At 45.1% G+C, this 21,956-nt stretch overlaps 1 protein-coding gene across 6 annotated transcripts in view; it reads left to right on the top strand.

Annotated features, from left to right (window-relative positions):
• The window catches only part of RABEPK (Rab9 effector protein with kelch motifs), a 534,413-nt gene that overhangs the window by 208,595 nt on the left and 303,862 nt on the right, over positions 1–21,956 (top strand). For all 6 annotated transcript variants that reach the window (XM_089654844.1, XM_089654843.1, XM_089654847.1 and 3 more), the window contains one exon: positions 7,499–7,656. In XM_089654844.1, coding sequence (XP_089510970.1) covers positions 7,499–7,656 — 158 coding nt within the window. The remainder of the gene's footprint in view (positions 1–7,498; positions 7,657–21,956) is intronic.

Here is a 21,956-nt window from a genome sequence, read left to right on the forward strand (position 1 = left end):
ACATGGTACAATGCTGTTGTGAATAGCCTTGTACCATGTGACCTCTGTGATCATTGACAGATTTCACAAGTAATAAACAATGATGTCAGAAAGTTACATCTTGTTTACTACTATTCATGTGATCACTGATTAACCAGTCAGTGATCACATGAATCGGGACCTCACACAGAGGTCCTGTACAGCGATCTGTGTTCTCCTGTGTCCGGAGGACATAATGGGCATTGATCACGGTGCCACGCGCTCCCAGGGAGCACACACAGGCAATAGATGGGGGGGGGGGACATTTAAAAATGTCCACCCGCTTCGGCAGCGCTCCCATCCGGCCGTTTATCTACATGCGCTGGACGGGAAGTGGTTAAATAAGTACACCCCCCATATCTGTATTCTTCATCATGGGATTAGATAAAGCATACTTTTTTAATATTCAGTGACTTTTATGTGGCTGAGGACACCTAGATAGAGTGGTGGTGTTGGGCTGACTCAGACGGTGGTGTCTTCTGGATCGAAGGGCGGATGATGACGTATTTCCGGTCCCAGTAATGGACTTCCGGTCCAAGGGTGTCCATCGCCACCTTTCCGGATATTGGACTGGGTGTCTCCATGGGGACTTTAGGTATACTATATAAGGTTTGGTATTATCGACTCCTCTGCCTACTGAAGAAGCCCGTATGTGTGAGCAATGCATCTAGGGAGGAGGAGCTGATCTTTGTTACCTTTGCTTGCTGCTATCTTGCTAGCGGAGTGGTGAGCATTGGAAATTTTGGATCTATCTGCTGTTTTTATATGAATATTATGGAAGTGTTATTTTAATAGTGGGGAAAATAAAGTCTCAAACAGAGAGCACTATGTTTTGGCCTTTTTATTACATGGTCACATATCCATCAATCTCTGAGCATTAGCGGAGAAGAAGTGGGATATCACCTGGATAAGAAGTGAATTTGGGGACCAGAAGGGCTGCTTTATTGTGAATGAGATGAGCTCTTAATGATATATTGGAGGTGAGCAGGTTTTTCACCTGATGTGGTGGAGGTGCACTAATTGTGAAAGGAAGAAGTGTACACAGTCATGTGTGGATGTGTATATACTGCAAAGATTTTATTGGACATTCATAATTTGGAGTTTGGTTACATTATCATTAATTTATACATTGTGTTGACATGTTTATATTGCGATGCACTTTTAATTGTATTAATAAATGTTCTATGGCTCGACGATGTTCGCCGAACTTAGCTCTGAGTGCTCTGATGGTATCTCCGAACTAGAGAAGTGAAATTTCTGGAAATTTTAAGGCCATGAAAAAAAATTTTTTTTTCCCCTGTTTCTATTTTTCCTTGTGGAGTAGTTTTACTGATTGAGAGTAATTTTTTTACACAAGGAACGTAAAGTGCAGTGTATATAATAAAAGTATTATGCATGAAATAAAACCACAGTTTATTCAGTAAATAAACTAAACTTGCTTTTTAAAATATGTGATGATTCAGAAGCAGCAGAAAGAGTGTTTCTGAGATAGGGAAAAGCTATTTGCACTTTCATTATGGTCCTTTTAATTCCGTAAAGTATTTTTAATGTCTTTAGGGCACCTCTAGCATGCAAGGACATGTCCTCTTTGTAGCATTTGAAAATAATATTTCTTCTCACAATGTTTGCAGATTGCAGCTTTGCTCTCACCAGAAATTACACTGTGGAAATGTTTCCAAATTCTAGATGTTGGTCTCACCATTTTACTGAGAGAAGGAAAAGAAAAAAACTATTTACTGACCAGACTATAGGTAACCATTAGGCTCCATTCACACTAGGTTTTTTTTAAATCGCAGATGGAATCACCACGATTCTGCCCGCGATTTGGAAATGTGCTGTAAAAGTGTGAAAATGCGTGATCACGTTTTCAGGTGCCATTCATTTAAGGGTGTTTTTGTTGCAGCAAGTTTTTTCGTGCAGCAAACACGCTGCGATTGTGCAAACAAAACTGCGGGATGCGTGACACCCAAAAAAGTTTCCGGAACCTCTGTGAAGCCAATTAGGTGAGAGGATGAAAGGACCAAGACAATCCCATCTCAGGTTACCGAGAACTTCTGTGGGGGTAATGCTGTTGTGCTCTGAACAGTGTTGCTCTACCAGGGGTTACATAGCCATTTTCTAAATAATCATCCAGCCAAACTTTTAAAGCAATTAATTTTCATTTTGTGATTTAGAAGAAGTTCCCTTTCTTTAGAGAGAAGAAGGTTGTCTAGATCGTGATAAAGATGTATGCCTCTTCTGATCAGAGTGACTGTTGCGAGCAAAGACTTGGTGAACACCCGAGGGGAAATAGAGAGCATGAACGGAAGGCATATGAATTGCAGATGCTCCTGCCCAACCATAAAGCAGAGTAACTTTTGGAAAGAGTGCATTATGGGCATGTGAAAAAATGCATCCTTTGGATCTATAAAGATGTGCTAGTCAACTAGCTGGACTGCCTGTTGGATGGAGTATAACATTTCCATTTTGAGCTTTGCTTCTGAATGAGCTTGTTCAAGTGCATGAGGTTGATGACAGGCCTCAGGCTCCAGACTTTATCCTGACAAGAGTGGTGAATACATGTCCTGAAACCTCTCCTGTACTTTAACAAGTGCACAACTGCACTTTGTGCCACTAGTGACCTGACATAGGACAGGAGAATATGTCTTCTTTTTTTTTTTTCACTGGAATGAGGCAACTCTGCGGCTAGAAATCTGAGGCATGGTGAATGGCTGAAGGTCCAATTGTAACCTGAAAAGACCTTTCTGATGACCCGTGCATCTGAAATTGAGGCTGCCCACACATGCCTGAAAAGGGGCAAATGATCTCCTAGAATGCATGTCTGCACAGACATGGCCTCAAAAGGGTTTAGAAGCATCTTGGCCTATTGAGGCAGACCTCCCTTCCAACTCTTTTAATTTCCTGACCAGGTCTATAGGAACTAGAGCGATCCATGTTCTGTTCTGAACTAAGACCTCTTCTGATTCAGCAAATGTCTGTCCTAAGGCATAAACCCTTACTTACTACCCCTGGATCTGTCTATGGCACTGTCCAGCTTATTACCAAAGAGCGAAGATCCTTCAAACGGGATCATACACCAGACCTGCTTTGATGTTTGGTCTGTTAGCCATGCCCGCAACCACAAAGCATATTTGACCATTACTGACCAGTGCATATCATGAGCCACAGAGCAAATCTCAATAGAGGCCTCACACAAGAAGACCGAAGCAAGCTTCAGCTCATGTATAGCAGAGCCTCCTGCTGCACCCTCCATAGTTCTTTTTAGCATGAAGGCTATGTTCACACTAGCTCTGTCATCTGGTGTCAGACAGGCGTTTGGGAAGCGTTTTTTAGCGCTTCTCAAACGCCTCTGAAAATTCTGCACATGGCAGCACACAGTGCTGTTCACACGGAAGCGTTAGCATCGCGTCAAGGCAAAATGGATGCCTCTGGTCAAGTCAGGAGGAGTTGAAGCCTCCCATTCAAGTCTATGGTGCTGCTCCGGCCTGGTCGGCATTTGCGACGCGGTTGCGAGGTGTTTGCGGAGCGTTAATACCATTTAATCTTCATTATAGGCATTTGTGGTGCTGTTTTAACGCTTGGCAAACGCCTACCAACCGCCGCAGGGCATTTTTGAAGCGTTTGTGGAGCGTTAAAAACGCTTCACAACCGCCTGTCTAACGCTTGTCAAACACTATAGGGGCGTTTGGCAAGAGTTAGAAATGAACGAGCCCAAAGTCAACCTTTTCTGGCCAGAATTCCATTGCTTTGGATATGGCAGTTAGGGCCAAAGCACGCTTAGAGGCCATTCCTGCGGCCAGCTTGGGTGCACGATTTACATCGGCCAGGACACAAGGCACCGAGCTCGTGTTTTTTTTTTTTTTTTGTTTTCATTTAGCTCTGCTGCGGGCAGTCACATCGACACTGACCTTAAGAAGATTTAGCTGCAGATGTGTGAAAATTGTTTTAAAAACTACTTGTCCAAGGGCCTAATCGGGGTCCCAATCTACTCTCTTATGACAGTCTACTTGTCCTAATAAAAAAAAAATAATAATAATTCTAACCAAATCCGCATTTAAATCTGAGGTGCTTTTAGGAATGTCTGGGGCTTTTAAAAATGAAAGGGGCCTTATGGCAACTTACACTTTTCATATTTTTAACATTATGCTGTTTATCTCCTCCTCCTCTCCCTGCCTGTCTCTGGCACAGTACCCGGGGACTAGCAGGGAGGGGAGAGACCTTGCAGTGTGATGAGCACCCATTGGGTGCTTGTCAGGAAAGGGGAGTTCTGGGCTTTCTTAATGCTCAGCAGAAGTATGTTTGCTGAGTGAGTAAATGAGGCGCCTGCCTCAATGAGAAAAAAAACAACTTTATTGCTTCAGGTTACTCTCGCACAAGGAAACACTTGGGTGCTTAGTACAAACACATGCTGAGCAGCCAAAACAACCTCTGGTGCTCACTCCATTAACCACTTTCCCACTGCCCTATAGCAGATATACAGCTACAGGGCTGCAGGGGTGCTCAAAATCACTTATATAAATGTGATTTTGCATTTCCGGGTAGGGGGTGTGCGCGTGGTTATTAGCTGCCTCGGCTGTCAATCACCAGGTCCCGGCCGGTGATTACTCACCGGCACCCAGTAATCATGGTGCATTACCGATGGAGGGAGAGAACTGTATGTAAACAATACAATTCTCTCCCCTGTCACCTCCTGCACAATGCTTTGCATAGCACAGCCATGAAAAGCAGTGTTCTTACAGTTGAAAGCACTAACATAGCCCACAGTAAAATAGCACACAGTTAACCCTTTGATCACCTCACATGTTAACCCCTTCCTGCCCAGTGCCATTACTACAATGACAGTGCTTTTTATTAGCACTGACCACTGTATTGGTGTCACTGAGGATGTCATCGCCCTTCAAGACCATCTTTGAACGACATTGCATCTTCCAGAGGTAAGGTTATGTGTTTAGCAAACATCATGAGGGCCACATGCACCAGGAGAGCCAAATCCAGGTGCTGAATGTCCTAGTCTTTGAAGGGATATAGCTTGCCATTCTTCTGTGAAGCTACGTTTTCTGCTCAGTCTTATTCCATTCTTTCATAATGATGTATTTGAACTCAGAAAATGATGGAAAGATGTTTAACCACCTCCTGCCCGCCATATAGTCCAATGACGGGTGCAAGGTGGTTCTCTCGTTCTGGGAGGACGTCATATGACATCCTCCCATTCTCACTGGGCTCAGGGAGCGCGAAGCAATTGGCGGTGCGCTGTGTCCCTTGGACACAGCGGATCACCGATCACAGAAAGAGCCGAAGATGTTGGCTCGGTCATGTGATCAGCTGTGTCCAGTCACAGCTGATCACATGTAAACAGGGAAATGCCAGTTACACTAACAGCTCGAGAGGAGAGCCGGTAATTGGCTTTCCGTGGAGGGGACATGTACACTGATCATCAGGGCAGTGATTATCAGTGTAGCCCCAGCAGTGCCACCTGTCAGTGCTCATTAGTGCCTTGTGCCAGTGCCCATCAGTGCAACATCAATGCCACATATCAGTGCCCATCTGAACTGCCTTTCAGTGCCACCTATCAATGCCAATCAGTGCCACCAATCAGTGCCGCCTATCAGTGCCGCCTGTCAATGCCACCTAACAGTGCTAGTCAGTGCCGCCTATCAGTGCTACCTATCAGTACCATGTATCAGTGCTGCCTTTTAGTGCCCATCAGTGATGCCTGCCAATGCCCATCAGTGCCACCTACCAGTGCCTCCTCATCAATGCCACCTATCAGTGTCCACCACTGCAGCCTCATTAGCGCATATCAGTGAAGGAGAAAAATCACTTATTTACAAAATTTTATAACAAAAACTAAGAAACTTTTTTTTTTCAAAATTTTCAGTGGTTTTTGGTTTGTTTAAGAAATAATAAAAAACCCAGAGGGTATTAAATACCACCAAAAGAAAGCTCTGTCTGTCACAAAAAAATGATAAAAATTTCATATGGGTACAATGTTGTATGACCGTGCAATTTTCATTCTAATTGAGACAGCGCTGAAAGCTGGAAATTGGCCTGGGCAGGAAGGGGGTATAAGTGCCCTGTAGGCTAGTGGTTAAAGTAGTTCTGCTTCTGTGCAGGAGATTACAGTGGCTCCTCACACTCTAACTTCCTCGGTGCCAGACAGTTTAACACCTAGTCTGGGCCAATTCTGACATTGCTCTCCTACATGTAAAAAAAACATACATTTTTTGATAGAAAATTACTCGGATCCCCCAAACATTATACACTCACCGGCCATTTTATTAGGTACACCTTGATACTGATTACTATTGGTTTGTGAACTCACAATAGTGATTAGCTGCAACACAAAAATAAATATTTTTTTTTTCATTTATTTGGGTTACCACTGAGGTTTTCTTTTCATCACTAATTTACAGATTGTTTTATTGAAAATTTTCACTGAGTTACATGTCAAATCCCAGGTATCATGTCTAATAGGAGTTTTTATCATTAGTGGGATTTCTAGATCTATTCCTCACCTTAAAGTGGTCCTAGAGCCTGAGGGTTTTCTACCTTCATAGATTGCTACAAATGTACGTTATACAATTTTCTTCCATCAGTGCAGTCGGTGTTTATGGGGGAACCCCTCCTGCAGCGCTATTGTGTTCTGCTGGCGGGGAGTGCAGGGAGTCTTCCCCACCAGCAGTAATTGGGTGAAAAAAACCCAACAGGCTGGTTGTATGAAGTCAATCTAGCTGAGTTATGTACTCAGGCTGCACTCCTCCAGTGATCAGACTTTTGCTGACACGTCCCACCCCTGCACAGCCATTATCTTGAAAGATTAGTGTGCTGCTGCTTCTCCTCCTCCCCACCTCTCTAAGATCCTTATGCAGCTGAGAACAGAGGGCATGTGATCACTTATTAAAGGGGGAAAAGAAGGTATTTATAATGTGTTTTATATGTATACACAAATGTGTTGCCTTTCATTTTAACTGAATAGGTTGTTTTACAAAGTGAGGGTTTACATATTGTGGCAGTGTTAAAAGGATATTATGTCACCCAGGAGTCTCAACAAGACAGGTTGAGGGACACCAGAGTGCTTGTTCAATTTGGAGGAAACTGTTTTCAGTTTCCTTGGTGTTAATTAAAATTTTGTTTGGGATCTGGAGCCTGTAGATTTTGCAGTGATCTGGGTGGGAGGAAATCTTAAATCCTGGGACCAGGTTTTGGGAATAGCCAGGAGACTGATTTTGACAGGTGTGCGTTGGTCTCTCCTAGAGTTAGGACCAGTCCCCCTGTCAGAATACAAAGGCACAACGGAGAAGATCACCGCACTAAGATGCTTGTTTTAGTACAGCAATCTCTTGTTTTTTTTGTTCATCTTTTATTGTGTACCTGTCTTAAAGCAGTGTGCCATATTTTATTAGCCAATAGTTAGATATCAATCAAAGAGCAACATAATACAATATACTAAAAGCCCTGTCCTTGTAAATTTGTCTTGTAGGTATGCTTTTGAACCTGGTGGAACTGCTCCAAGTCCACGGGTTGGTCAGACATGTGTGTATTTACCTGCGGATGAAGACAGTGGAAAAGGAAGAATAGTTTTCATTGGTGGAGCTGATCCTGGTTGCTGCTTCTCTGATGCTCACATTATAAATCTAGGTATTACAGATAACATGTTTATTTTCAAATGCATATTTATTTTAGTAGCATTTTCTATGTTAATATTTTTTGTCATTTCAAGCCACACTGACTAAAGACCATGTTGGACAGGCAATTCCATCACTGGTGACACATTACCAGAGCAGAATTACAGATGAGAGCCTTCCATTTACCCATGAAGTCACTTCCTTGCTATCCTGGAATGCTGCAAAATCTTGTGTGCTAGTGAAAGAGCAACATAATGCTAGGCTGGCCAGTGATGCAGCAACTCCATGGCAACAGGCAGCAACAGGCTTCACATGGTCCTTTTGCTGCTGGGTTCTTGCCACAGGCAGGATCAGTCCGACGTCAACTGATCTTATTGTTTTGTGCACACTAGCTTCAATCTTGTACTGTTTTCACAACTGCAAATTTTGGAATGTTTAAACACCTCTTTATTTCTCTTAGTGCTCTTTCAGAAGGTGTTGAATTCTAAAGCAGCCTTAAAGAGTTTTGAATGCACATTGTTAGAGTTCCAGAATCTGTGGTCCCAGCTGTTCAGAGCACCGTAGATTTTCTCAGCTGCAATAACAAGTTGCTACAGGAACTTTCATCCAGGATGATAGGGTTTCACTGCTACCTTTGGCAGAATTTGCCTATAACAACGCTAGTCACTCAGCCACAGGACAATCCCCATTTTTTGCCAACTATGGGTTCCATCCATCCTTCTTGCCTGATCTTGTTCCAGAATCTACGGTCCCAGCTGTTCAGAGCACCGAAGATTTTCTCAGCTGCAATAACAAGTTGCTACAGGAAGCGGTGACTAAGGCATAAGTGGACAAGAAAAGGGCTTTTGACAAGAAAAGAAGGGGGGAACTGATTCTTCAGCCTGGCAAATTTGAAGCTAGCCTGTCCATCAAAAAAGTTTGCACCCAAATTTGTGGGCCCATTTCCGGTAAGAAGGAAGCTCAACGAAGTACCTTACGAATTAACTTTACCTGAATTGTTCAAGATCCACCCAGTATTTCATGCATCACTGCTAAAACCTGCAGTCACAGATCCTTTTCCAAATAGAAGATCTGACCCACCTGAACCTGTAATTGTTAATCCCCATCATCCCCATGAGGAATATGAGGTGGACTGCAGAAAAAAGAAGAACTGGTTGCAATACCTTAATAAATGGAGGGATTGCGGTCCGGAGGAGAATTTTTGGGAACCCTAAGAGAATGTTCATGACAAATGCCTTTTTCCACAGTCATCCACAGAAAAGAAGCCAATTGGGCATCTGGAGGCTGCCTGTAGGGAGGGGGTAATGTCAAGGACATGTTGGCCATGGCATAGCTGAGGCTCGTAGCGGCACGTGAAGGCTCAGGCCTGCAGGTGCTCGTACTGTTGTGCATAGCCGTGCGCATATGCGCACACATATGCACATGCGTGGGCATACACGGACGCAAATGTGTATTGGCTAATTCTGGCACCCACTGGCCTATAAAAGGTGCAGCAGCTGCACTAGTAAAAAATGGGAATATCCTCCTGCGCTTAATATGAATAAATCCCTATACTAACAGCTGCTATTACTCTGCCTTAACCATTAAGTCATAAAGTACCACACCCTAAAATAGTGAAGCGCTAAAATAAATACCCTATATACGCATAATAGGTACCATCAAAACCTATAATAATTATAAGATACCTTCCAATAAACCTATTAGTCTATCAGTGGAATATCTTAAATAAATATATTTAAAAAAGTGACATATATCACTCATAATAATATAAATCCGTGATTAAAAATAAATATGTGACAAAATAAATATTCCCTTAATTAATCCATCCTTCAAATTAATCAGTGATATAAAATCAAAATCCGTGATTATAATATTCAATAATACAAGAATTATATATATATATATATATATATATATATCCGTGATAAATTGTGACAAACCTATACAATTGGAAGTAATGAAACTGTGATTCTTAATCAAAATAAGTGATTATTAATTTCTGTGACGAACCATATATCAAAATATTTCATAAAAAATTTTTAAATTATATATTATATCCACTGTTTCTTGTGATAAATAAATACACTGTGCCTAAAATAAGCAAAAAAAGTCCATGCAATAATGTGAAAACACTTAGTGATCTTCACTTCTAGTGCTCAAAAGGAATCCTCCAATGGCAGCAATGCCTGCTCACCTCCCCACCTTGACCCACACAGGGCCACAAGGCTATAGCTCTCCTTAAAGGCAATCCTTTAATCCAGGCAGCTCAGCAAGGGATCACAGGACTTCCACTCCACCTCCTCTCAAACGTCATATAGGACACAAACAGAACTTCCCATAGTGTAATACTGTTTAATTAGACACTCAGTACAACATATTGTTTCCACTCACATTTGTTTCCTGTTACAGAGCACTTTCCACCTCATTCCATGGGTGTATTCACATACAGGAAGGGAAACCAATATGGCCGCTGCATCCGGACATGCGTCCCCACGTGACCGGAAGTGACATATCTCTAAACTGGGAATGGAGTTCTGACGCGTTGCGTCACGTGCGTCGTGACTTTATCAGGGTAACCGCCCCCCAGTGCCACAATGTGTATATATAGGGAATAGTCTAATCACTATTCCCAATTAGAGGGCGGACTCCCTCTTTATAATTGTTTCCTCTGTTCCTTTAATAATAATAATGAGATGGGTTTATAATAAATTAAGTGGGGTATAATGTGAGTTTTTAATGTAATATTAATAAATAATCTAATGAATTTTATATTTAAGTGGGGCATTCTATAAGATTATGAAAGAATAGGATATTTAAGTAGTGATATTGAATAATGCCATAGATCGAGAAGGTATAATAGGAATATCTCCCATGTAATGAGGTTAGATCTGCGGGCTCCGGTAAAATGGCCGCCGGGAGTCCGCCCTCTAATAGGGAATAGTGATTAGACTATTAGAGGAGGTGGAGTGGAAGTCCTGTGATCCCTAGCTGAGCTGCCTGGATTAAAGGATTGCCTTTGAGGAGAGCTATAGCCTTGTGGCCCTGTGTGGGTCAAGGTGGGGAGGTGAGCAGGCATTGCTGCCATTGGAGGATTCCTTTTGAGCACATTATTGCATGGACTTTTTTTGCTTATTTTAGGCACAGTGTATTTATTTATCACAAGAAACAGTGTATTTAATATATAATTTTAATTTTTTTTATGAAATATTTTGATATATGGTTCGTCACAGAAATTAATAATCACTTATTTTGATTAAGAATCACAGTTTCATTAATTCCAATTGTATAGGTTTGTCACAATTTATCACGGATATATATATATATATATATATAATTCTTGTATTATTGAATATTATAATCATGGATTTTGATTTTATATCACTGATTAATTTGAAGGATGGATTAATTAAGGGAATATTTATTTTGTCACATATTTATTTTTAATCACAGATTTATATTATGAGTTATATATGTAACTTTTTTTAATATTTATTTAAGATATTCCACTGATAGACTAATAGGTTTATTGGATGGTATCTTATAATTATTATAGGTTTTGATGGTACCTATTATGTGTATATAGGGTATTTATTTTAGCGCTTCACTATTTTAGGGTGTGGAGCTGCACTAGTAAATTGCTGTCTGATCTGCAGCTCCCCCCTGTATTTCTGTACCTGATCCTGTGAGTATTTACCTGTGATTGACCCCAGCTCTTTTTCCCCTCCCCTCCTTGCCCTTTTCCCCTCCCCCCCCCTTTACAGGTGGCTGCTGAGGTTTGACTTCTCCAGGGTCCGAGTACTTTTTACTTCCTTGTTTCTGCACAACTGCCTAGTTTAGATACCTATTTTTGTAACTTCTCATATACCTGGCACTTTATAATGCTGGCGGTAATGTTTTGTTGTCTTTGTATTTTATTTGGTCAACCCCCCCCCCTCCCCTGTTTATCTGGTACATCTCGGTATTTTGGCATAGCTGATCACCTCCCCACTAAAAATGCTTCTCCTCCAATTTGGGGGCTTAGCTCGAGGCATTTTCAAAACCCCAGGTTTATATACTACGAGCGCGGCCCACAAGTAGTGCCCGGCTTGCTGTATTTACTTTTTGTTTTATCTTTTTCGTTTTTTCATGCTCTCCTTCTATGCCTATTTTCCTTTGTGACTGCTTTCCTTGCCCCCTTGCCCTCCTGCCCCCCCCTTTTTTTTTTTTGCTTTACGCCCTCCGCCTCTCCTCGTGGTAGTCCCTCATGATGCCCAAAGTTATATTTACGTCCTACAATGTGAAGGGTTACATTGTTAGAGAGGCTGAAAGTTTCATGTTGGTGAATGGCTGGGTTGGGTGGCCTTTTGGGGTCGGATCTGGGGTGCACCAGGGGTGCCCGCTGAGCTCCTTACTCTATGCTTTCACCATCGATCCCTTTGTCGGGAGGTTAGATGGTGGGGCATTGGGCGGGGTGCCCCTGGGGGTCTGTCACTGAGGGTCGTTGCCTACGCTGATGACGTTTCTGTTTTCATCTCTGGGATGGGTGAGGCGCAGGAGGTAGTCTCAGTGATGGACCAGTATTCCGAGGCGTCTGGTTCCAAGGTCAACCAGGATAAATGTAACATTTTCTGGATGGGTAGGGAGGGTGAGAGCTTCTCACTTCCAGACACCTTCCCAGTGCCTCAGCGGAGGATAAAAATTATAGGCATCAATTTTGGCCCTGCTGATTACAGGAAGTCAGGTTGTCTGATGCCGAGGACAAGGTTAGGTGCTGGAAGGGGTGGCGGCTCTCCTTAAGGGAAAGGGTCGACTTAATCAAGACCTTTCTGGTTCCCACCTTTTTGTATGTCAATTTTGTTTGTCTCTTGCCAGAGTCGCTCTATACAAGGATCTACAGCTGCTTCTTCCAGATGTTGTGGAGGAATAGGCTGAACCTTGTCAAATGAGATGTGACCTACTCATCCAGGCAGGAGGGTGGCCTAGGAATGGTCAACCCGATTGTGTTCTTTTCTCTGATGATCTTGAAACATAATTTTGGTAACATGCTAGCAGAGACCACCTGCATGGGTAGGACTGTTCCAGATCTGATTTAGGCCCTTTCTGAGCAGTTGGGAGAGTGGCGGGCCAGTGAGAAGCCTGCGGGTCAAGCACAGTAAGCTCCTGGCTTATGTGGCCCCATGCCTGAAGTTACTCTGGCAGTGGCATGTGTCGGCGGAGGTCAGGTCCCTCCCTAGGAGACTCCTGGGTGAGAGGATTCTGGCGACCGCTTTCCATGTGCCGCTGGCCTTGAAAGATTGCTCAGGCCATATCATGAGGGAGGGTTTACGCTTAGTAAATTTGGATTGGATTCCCTTGAAGTTTAGGGACCAGGCCTGGCTCGCTTTCCATGGCAGGCTTTATGGGAGGGGTAACCTGAAGTACCGTCCTCCAGATGACCGTGGTTGTTCGAGGTCGGTGTGTCGGGGTGAGGTGGAAACTATGGACCACATCTTGCTTGAGTGCCCCTTTAACATGGAAGTGTACAAAGAGGTGGGTGGGACTCTGGGTGTCTCTTTCCTGCACTGCATGAGTTATGTAGAGTGGCTGAATGGAGCATTCGAAAGCCGCCTGGGTTTTGATTTGGACACCTTGTTTTTAGTTAGTTTAGTGGTCCATTACTACACGTGTGGAATGCACGGTGTCAGGTTTCCATTCGGCAGAAAGTCCTCCCCATCCAGGTGGGGGTGAGTGGCATCCTTGGTGAGGTTGGAAAGATTCGGGGTCTTCAGAAAGACAGGTGGCGGCGAAAGGCTTGGATGGAGGCGTGGAGGAACATCAGGCCTGTAACTGCTGCCTGTTGATCTCGGGTGGTGGTATCTGTCCCTGTTTTCTCCTTTTTTCACTACTTAGATTTTGTTGGTATGGAAACCTTTTGATGGAAGGCTGCTGACGCTGAAGGTCTAAGTGTCTTAGCCTTCTTCATGGGTAGGTATTGTTTCTGTTGTTGTTTTTCTCTGTTTAGTTTTGGGTATGTCTAAATATGGAAGGTAATAGTTTAGGCCATAATGGCCATCAGAAGTAGTAGAATGGAAATTGACTGTTCTTTTTTTTGGTCTTGGGCCATAAAGGTCCTTTATGAGTATAATGCCTTACCCTTCCAGGAAATGGACTTTTGACACTCTTAGCCATAAAAGCTATGAGTGTCCTTTGCGTTGTGTTCTTCCCAGGAAATTCTAATTTTTGTTTTCGTTTTAGGTAATGTTTATACCTATTTATTTATTTATTTATTTATATTTCCTTTTTTATACTTTTGTATATAACTTTTGGTTTGCTGTTTTGTATGAATTTAATACAATAAAAAATCTCCTTTCCTGTTGTGTGTTGAGCTCCAGAAAGGCCCGAGAAGCCTAGGGCTAAAGTGCCCTGCTCAAGCCCAGGGAGGATGACGGATCCTGTGCTTGGGCCAGTCCCAAATTTCCGGCCATAGAGGACCTGGGAACAGTCCCAAAGAAGGGGGAGGATTACAGCACTTACCGCGACTGGGTGGCGACCCGTGTCAGCATGATCAAGAAGGAGTAAACTAAGTTGGGGAAATTGAGTCTGGAGCTCAAAAAGCTCCGTCAATCATATGACAGAGTCTGGAGCTCAAAACGTCCGTTGAGGAAGCCGGGCCTGGAGGCATTGGAAAAGCGAGTGGCCCTCCAAAGCAAGTACGTGGCAGCCCTGAAAAAGAAAAGTGGATGCTGAGGGAGAAGTATCAGAACGAGACCCGCTTCAAGGCCGCAAGGAGCAGGAGCGTGGCTGCTGCGAGGGGCCCAGTGGAAGAGGTCTCCTCCATGGAGGAGCTATCAGACGTCTCAGCAGTGAAGGAAGGTGAGCCGGTGCAGGGGCAGGCTGGGCCCGCTGCATCCTCTCAGCAAATGGCGGCTCCAGTTAAGGAAGACGCCGCTGACGCGGGAGTCTCGGACTCCCTCCCCCTCGCGTCAGCGGTCTGCTGATAGGGAAACTCTGATGGAGGCGGCGGAGGCAGCCGGAGCGCTGTGCTTCTCGGTGGAAGTGGAGCCGGGGTTATGTGCGGATCGCTTCAATTTTACATCAGACGACTCAGAAGGGGAAGTGGATGACATACCGAAGCCCAGTGAAGGAAATGCCACTACCGGAAGCGAAAAATCTTTTTGTCGATGGGTCCAGGTACTACACCCATGACGGTAAGCCACACACTGGTTGCTCTTTGAACGCACATATGTCAGCTCAGGAAGCTGAGCTGTGGGCACTGGTCAGGGCATGTGAGTTGCATGAAGTGTGCCAACGCTAGTACCACGGCGAAGAATCCTGTCTGAGGTTGCGTGCCGCTGGGGTCTACCTGAAACCATCGTGTCCGATAGGGGGGTCACACGTCACTGGACAGATCTTTGCAGAGGTATGTAAAGCCCTTCACATCAACCAAGGGCTACACACCCCGTATCACCCCGAGAGTAACGGTAAGGTTGAACGTCTCAAAGGAATCCTTAAAAACAGGATCTCCAAAATCATGGCCGATACCCAAAAACTTTGGCCTGAGTGTCTCCCCATTGCCCTCTATTCCATTCGGAATGCCCCTCGGCAACCACATGGGCTGTCACCCTACAAGGTGTTGTTTGGGGGACCTCCCAAAACAGGGTTGTACTTTCCTCAACAGTTGTCGTCTTTGCATTTACAGCTTACAGGTTACGTGCAATCTCTGCAACAGGAGCTGCAAAAAATACACCACCGGGTTCGCAAATCGCTCCTGGATCCAAATGCAATAACGGGTGTTCTTTCTATTGAGCCAGGTGATTGGGTCGTCCTAAAGAAACATCAAAGAACTGGACTCGAGGCATGGTTCACCGGACCATACCAAGTCCAGCTGACGACACCTACCACACTGAAGCTCAAGGGACGGGACAACTGGGTGCACGCAAGCCACTGCAAGAAGCTTTTCAGCTACACCAGAGAATGAGGGGTGTCATTTTCCTTTTTCTTTTTGTTTGTATGTCTTACGTGTGTGAACGGAGGAAAAGACGGCAGATACCCCAACCTTTTATTTAAAATGCATCTGCAACTAGCCAGAACCGCCAACAAAACCAACTGTTGGGTATGCTCTAAGCCCCCACCCAGTCATCACATGTCCGCAATGGCCGCTGTTCATGCCCTATATGATATCCGTGTCGGCATGAAAAAGCAAGAGACCCCTGGTCAGCCCCCACAAAGACATTTGTCGGTAGAACTTAATGGCACATTTTTAGCAGGTAACATCAGTTTTAGCACCAATATTAGCTCTAGTTCCTGTAGGGCCCTCACCAGTCCATTATGGGTAACTGGACAGCTAGGCAGCCCTCAGGTGTGCTTTAACATCAGCTTTGGCACAGGTAACAAGTTTGTTGGGACTACCACCTGTGAGGGAGGTATAACTGTCAATCTGACTAACCAGACTTCCCTTCTGAGTAACCACACTGACCGACCAGACCACGTTTGTTGGAAGGACGGATGTGATGTGCAGACTGAGGAAGCAATCCCCCAGTCTGTGCAACTGTTGCTCAGTGCCAGAGGCTGAACAAAGAACTCCTCCTGCTCTGACAGGTCCATACTATTTTCTGTGTGGTTCGGCAGGCTATAGAACATTTCCCCAGAACGTGAAAGGTTCGTGTGCTCTCATAAAGCTAGTCCCCGCCTCCTATGTAGTGATGGATCATGAAGAGTTGATGGTCCACAAGAAGGTAAGGATGGCGGGGAGAGTTCGCAGGGAGCTGTTCTCTGAAGGCGACCAGCCATGGGCTTGGTTCCCCTCATGGACAGGTTGGGGAATAGAACTTATGAAGCGCCTGAACAATTTTTCTGTCATCGTGGATAGTATGTTTAACGAGACCGTAGAGACTGTCAGAGAAATTGTCCAAGAACAACGGCAGATGGGAATTTTAGTGCTTCAGGAGAAGATGGCCCTTGATTACCTTTTAGCCGCCAAAGGGGGGTTTCTGTGAGTTCATCGGAGAGGATTGTTGTACTTGGATAGAAGATACCGATGACATGGTCCAGGCCCATATGGACAAAGTTAGTGAACTACAGGGAAAAGCTAGAGCTATAGCTAGTGAGGGTTGGAATCCGTTCAAGGGTTTGGGAGGATTGGGAGATTTACTGTTCTCCATCGGATCTTGGTTGAAGGAAGTGGGAGTGTATGTCCTGATGCTTCTTTTTTTCCTCTGCCTTTTATATACTGCGGTGAGATGTTCCTGTTGCCGGTCATCGACCGTGTAAACCAAGCTCGGGCAAACGACCACATCTCCATGCCCGCTCCTGGGATCCCACTCCAACCACTGATCGGAGGAAGACCTCACCAACCAACTACCTTCTCTGCAGGTTACGTCCTGGCTTCCCTCTAATTTATCTCCCTGAAGACCACATTCTCCAAGACCTCCAAGCAAGCTTCAAGCCTCATCATTGTTTGTGTCTGCAATTTGGAAAACCACTTGGGTCGAGACCAGCCTTGTGTGGCCCCGTCTGCAGGGGCAATTTGAGAATCTGCTGCTGGATCTCCCCAGACCACCGTGGGATCACAAGCCTTATTCATACCACAAGTCTGTTTGTGGTTTTTGCAAGAGCCTTCCTGTAGTGAAGGTTCCAACGCTCTTGAGGATCATCGCTTCAATCAAGCCTGTTTGCGTCGAGTCTTGTTGTTTCAGGTACCCCGTGGAGCTTTATTCTCAGGGACAACTACAGGAACTCTGGTCTAAGACCAACTCTTTGAGGTTTTGAGACTACACCCATCAAGCTGAAGAAGATCAAGAAGGGACACGAGGAGAATATGATAAAACAGGAGGGAATGTCATGGAAATTTTGTATTTACAGGTTAAACTTTAAATGTGTCATATATCAGTGTTATTCATATGTCTCTCGTGTGGCTTAATTAAAGCTCTGAAGGCTGCAAATCGGACATGCGCATTTACAATGTATGTATTACAGTACTCAGCTCGGTAATGGATGAGATGGCGGATCTGCGCTTATAGACCAGCGTGTATACCACCATGGCATTCGATGCGAATGCCGCCGGCGGTAGGCCGCGGGCCTGTATCCACATATCAGCAGCATAGTACCACATGGACTTCGTACCGCAAGGTGCCAAGCAGTGCGAACTCCGTGTGTAGGCTCATGTATATCTTACAAGCCATTACCGACCTGAAACTGTATCTGAATGGATGTGTTTTAATAAAGATCGTATCGGCCCATTCAGATACAGACTGGCACTGTTTAATCTAGGGGATGCTTGTACAGAGAATTTACATACCACTAGGAGCTAATAGGAGGGGGAAGGTTGCTTCCCTCAGAGAGCTCATGGAGGGAGGGGAGGACTGGTGATAGATAAGAGGAAAGGCTACGCTCCAATCAGAATGTATATCCTGTGTATAGGCACTCCCCATGCATTGTTCTGTGGAAGGGGATTGACCTGACTCATGTGGGGGGCGTGTGTGTGTTTGTAATAAAAATCGGAGGCTGGGGTTGGATCCATCTCTATGTGAATTCCAACAGCAACCTGAGAGTGTCGTGTGATCATTCCTGGGTACCTGGAGCTCCATTTCCTCACATCTCGAGATAGCTAAACCAGTTGGAGGCGCAGGAATCGTGGAGTTTAGCTGCAGTCGCGGTAAGCGAGCTTCGCACAGCTTTATGGGGGATTTCTGCACATCCAACTGCGAGTACTCACGGTAAGGAAAAATTTGTTAAAAGCGAATTTCCAAGACAATAGGAAAAAGAAGGCAGTTTGATAGATACATTGCCTACCAACGGTTGCGGAAGAGGCTCGATCGCCTTGTCTCTAGTGGTGGAGATTTTGGGGCAATCTCGGAGGTCAAGCTTCTCCTCTGGAAGTACCAGTATGACCAGCGTACTTCTTTGGAGAGGGATTATGGGAAATACCACTCGCCCTACCCTTTCCAGAACTGCAAACAAGGTGCAGCGATTAAGACGGTCTCTGCCCTGAGGGATAGTACGGGGTCCCTGACGAGATACAGGTCAGGGCTTTTGGAGGTCTCTAGGTCCTTTTATGAGCACTTACTGAGTGAGAAGCGCCTCGACCGGACAAGGATGTCGAGCTTTTTGGAATCTACACCGGGTCTGGATGGTAACGTCCGGGCGGCAAGTTTGACAGGGGAAATTACAGCAGAAGAGGGGACCAAACATATTGACAGTCTGGCCATCAAGAAGACTCTCAAGCTCTCAAACTTTCGGGTTCGGCGCCGCATGAGCTAGGGACAGCATCCTGTGGCTCCGGACCGCATAGCTTAAAAATACAGCCTCCTGCACCGGAGGGCTTACCTTAACGGCACGGGAGTGCCCCCCTGCCTCCCCCGCTCCCGACCACCCATGGAGCGGTACTTGCGGCCGGCTGCACCCGGCCAGGATCCCGCTCCCTGCACACAGAGGGACAGGTCTCCCATCCGTGCAGTCAAGATGACCGCCGCCGACCACGCTGCTGATAGCAGCCTCTCAGCACCAGCGCCAGCCACACAGCACAGCAAACTCAGCATCTTTCCCCTGCTGGCCAGCATGGAGACAGATTGGGAGCCAGGCCCAGATCCAGGGTCAGGACCAGGTAGCAGAGAGGCACAGCTGCCCCACACTCTCATGATAGGGCATGCTGAGTGCAGTAGTCCCACAGACCAATATGAACAAATTGCACAGGCTGTTGCTTCTCTGCTGTTACCAAACATCACACAAGCAGTGGACAGAGCAGTGAGTCAGGGCATAGAACAGCTTAGAAGAGATTTGGGAGAAAACGCCAAACGCATAACTGAGGCTGAACAACGCCTCTCAGACCTAGAGGATGAATTTCAAGCTATGCAGGCGCGGTCTACACAAGCCAAACGTGAACAACAGACCATCCTAGAAAAACTGCATGACTTAGAAAACCGCTCACGTAGGAATAATATACAGGTTGTGGACCTCCCAGAATCCTACGGTTCAGGTCAATTATCTGAAATCTGCTCTAAACGTATACCCGCAGCACTGGGGATCACGACTTACTGCCAGGTTGAACGGGCGGATCGATTAGGTGCCCCCTCGAATGATCGACACACGCCGCGGTCTACAGTTGTTAAATATCTTAATTACGCTGACCGAATAGCCATTCTTAATTCATTTTGTAACTCACGCTCCCTACAACTGGATTGTCACAAGCTTTTACTGTTTGGTGATTATTCACCAGAAGTCTCCAGCAAACGCAAATCGTTCCAATCTGTGCTACACTGTTCCAGAAAGGGGTAAAATTTACCCTTGCTTACCCTGCTACGCTTCACTTCACTACGTAGGGATGTACGATATGTGCAATCGATCACTTCTACTAATGCCTCTAGATTGGAAGATATGGAAAATCGGTTACGCTACAACAATGTGCACACAGTGGGTATCCCGGAGCGTGCTGAGGGTAAAAATCCTGTAGCTTTTATTGAAGCTTGGCTGGCCTCTACCTTTGGCAGTGATGCATTCTCCCCCATGTTTGCAGTAGAACGTGCAAACAGAGTCCCAGCACGTGCTCCTCCACTCGGCGCTCCTCCTCTACCCTTTTTGTTCAGACCCCTCAATTATCGGGACAGAGATACCATTCTCTCCAGGGCCAGATTCAAGGGTAACATGTCAGTTGACTATGTTCAAGTATCCTTATTTCCAGATTTGTCCGTGGAAGTTCAAAAGCAACGCGCAAAATTCCTGTATGTCAAGAATCGTCTTCTGGCATTGGGCATTCAACATGCCATGCTAAATCCAGCTAAACTTTGCGTGCTTGCGGATGGCGCGTCTCCCTTTTTTGGTAATCCCAATACAGCCTTGAAGTGGTTGGATGGAGCGAAACATTGCCTGGCAAACTCCCCTGGAACCTGACCTTGGGGACCTAGTTGATCCTTAGTGCCTTAAACGCAGCTTAGCAGAACATTGGGGTATTGCTCTCACATTTCCTTCCTTTTTGTATCAGATTTTTACCCGTTTAAGCTGGGATTCCTCCTCTTTTGGGTTTTCCTTACATTTACCTGCTGTGTGCTTGTCCATGAGACATTGTGCAAACCCCAACCTGCTTTTGGTCCTGAAGGGACCTTTTGGCCTCCTGCCAGTATCTTCAGTTAATCATATTCTTGCTCTGTTGGCCTACATGTCAGTAATAATTTCAGTATTCTCTCTTGTTTTGTTTATGGTTCACCTGGGATGTCTGTGTTTAGTGGCGTGCATGTTGCTGGATTTATCTTCCCTGCTTCCTGCGGCTGTTCTCCTGGTCACCCGGACCCATGTGATCTGGGCCCCTCCTACTGCCTACCCACTCATTGCTCCCCTCGGGCGGCGTTATATTTCTCCACAATTGAGTTATCCTTCCCATTTTAAACATATGTATTATGTCTGTCTCCCATAAAGTGATGTTTTTATCCTAGAATGTAAGGGGCCTGAGAGATAAAACTAAATTGGGTGCTGTCTTCCATGTACTTAAACATTTAAAACCATCTGTAGTATGTTTGCAGGAAACCCATTTGAAATCTGACACTGTCGGTACCCTCCGCTCTCGTTTATTTCCCATACAATATAATTCTTTCCACTCCACGTTTTCTAGAGGTATGTGTATCCTCATCTCTAACTCTATTCAATTTGTTCATGTGTAGGAGTGGATTGATGCGGAGGGCATTTTGGGTTTCACTGCATAGTGGCTGCGGTATATATCCCTCGACCCTACTCTTCAGAGGTCATTAAACGCCTAGCTCAATTTATGGCCAATCATCCTGATGTTCCCCTATTGGTGTTGGGTGATTATAACAATTGCTTACTCCCTAGCTTGGATAGATTGCCTTTGGGCGGTAGGGGCAGACAATTATCCTCTCAGTCTACCCCATTTGCTAATATATTGGTGGAACTGAGCCTCCGGGATGTGTGGCGGATGAAGTATCCGACAGAAAAATGTTATTCATGTTTTTCTGCTACTTATGATGGGCTTTCACTCATAGATTTGGGACTTTGGAACATGACTATCCTGTCATATGTGTTTGATGCTGCGTATAAACCCAGGGCTCTATCTGACCATGCCCCTTTCTGGGTCAAGCTACAGGTGTGTTATACCTGCTCTCATCCGCTGTGGAAGGTGAACCCATTTTGGTTGACATTGTTTCCAGAGTCCGAGTTGATTGTGGAATATTGCGCAATATGTAGAACGGGCTAAACTGGAGGTTTTTCATGACTGGAGGGATCGACGCCTGAAATTTGTATCTCAGCTTTTTGTATCTCAACTTGTATCTCAACTTGTATCTCAAAGTTCTTTTCTCAACTGCAAATGGAATTTACATTTACACATAAGCATTTTTATTGTTCTCTTCA

This window comes from Staurois parvus, unplaced genomic scaffold, assembly GCF_062004578.1.
Source record: "Staurois parvus isolate SC_StPar_1 unplaced genomic scaffold, SC_StPar_1.0 ptg000806l, whole genome shotgun sequence".
NCBI lineage: Eukaryota > Metazoa > Chordata > Amphibia > Anura > Ranidae > Staurois > Staurois parvus.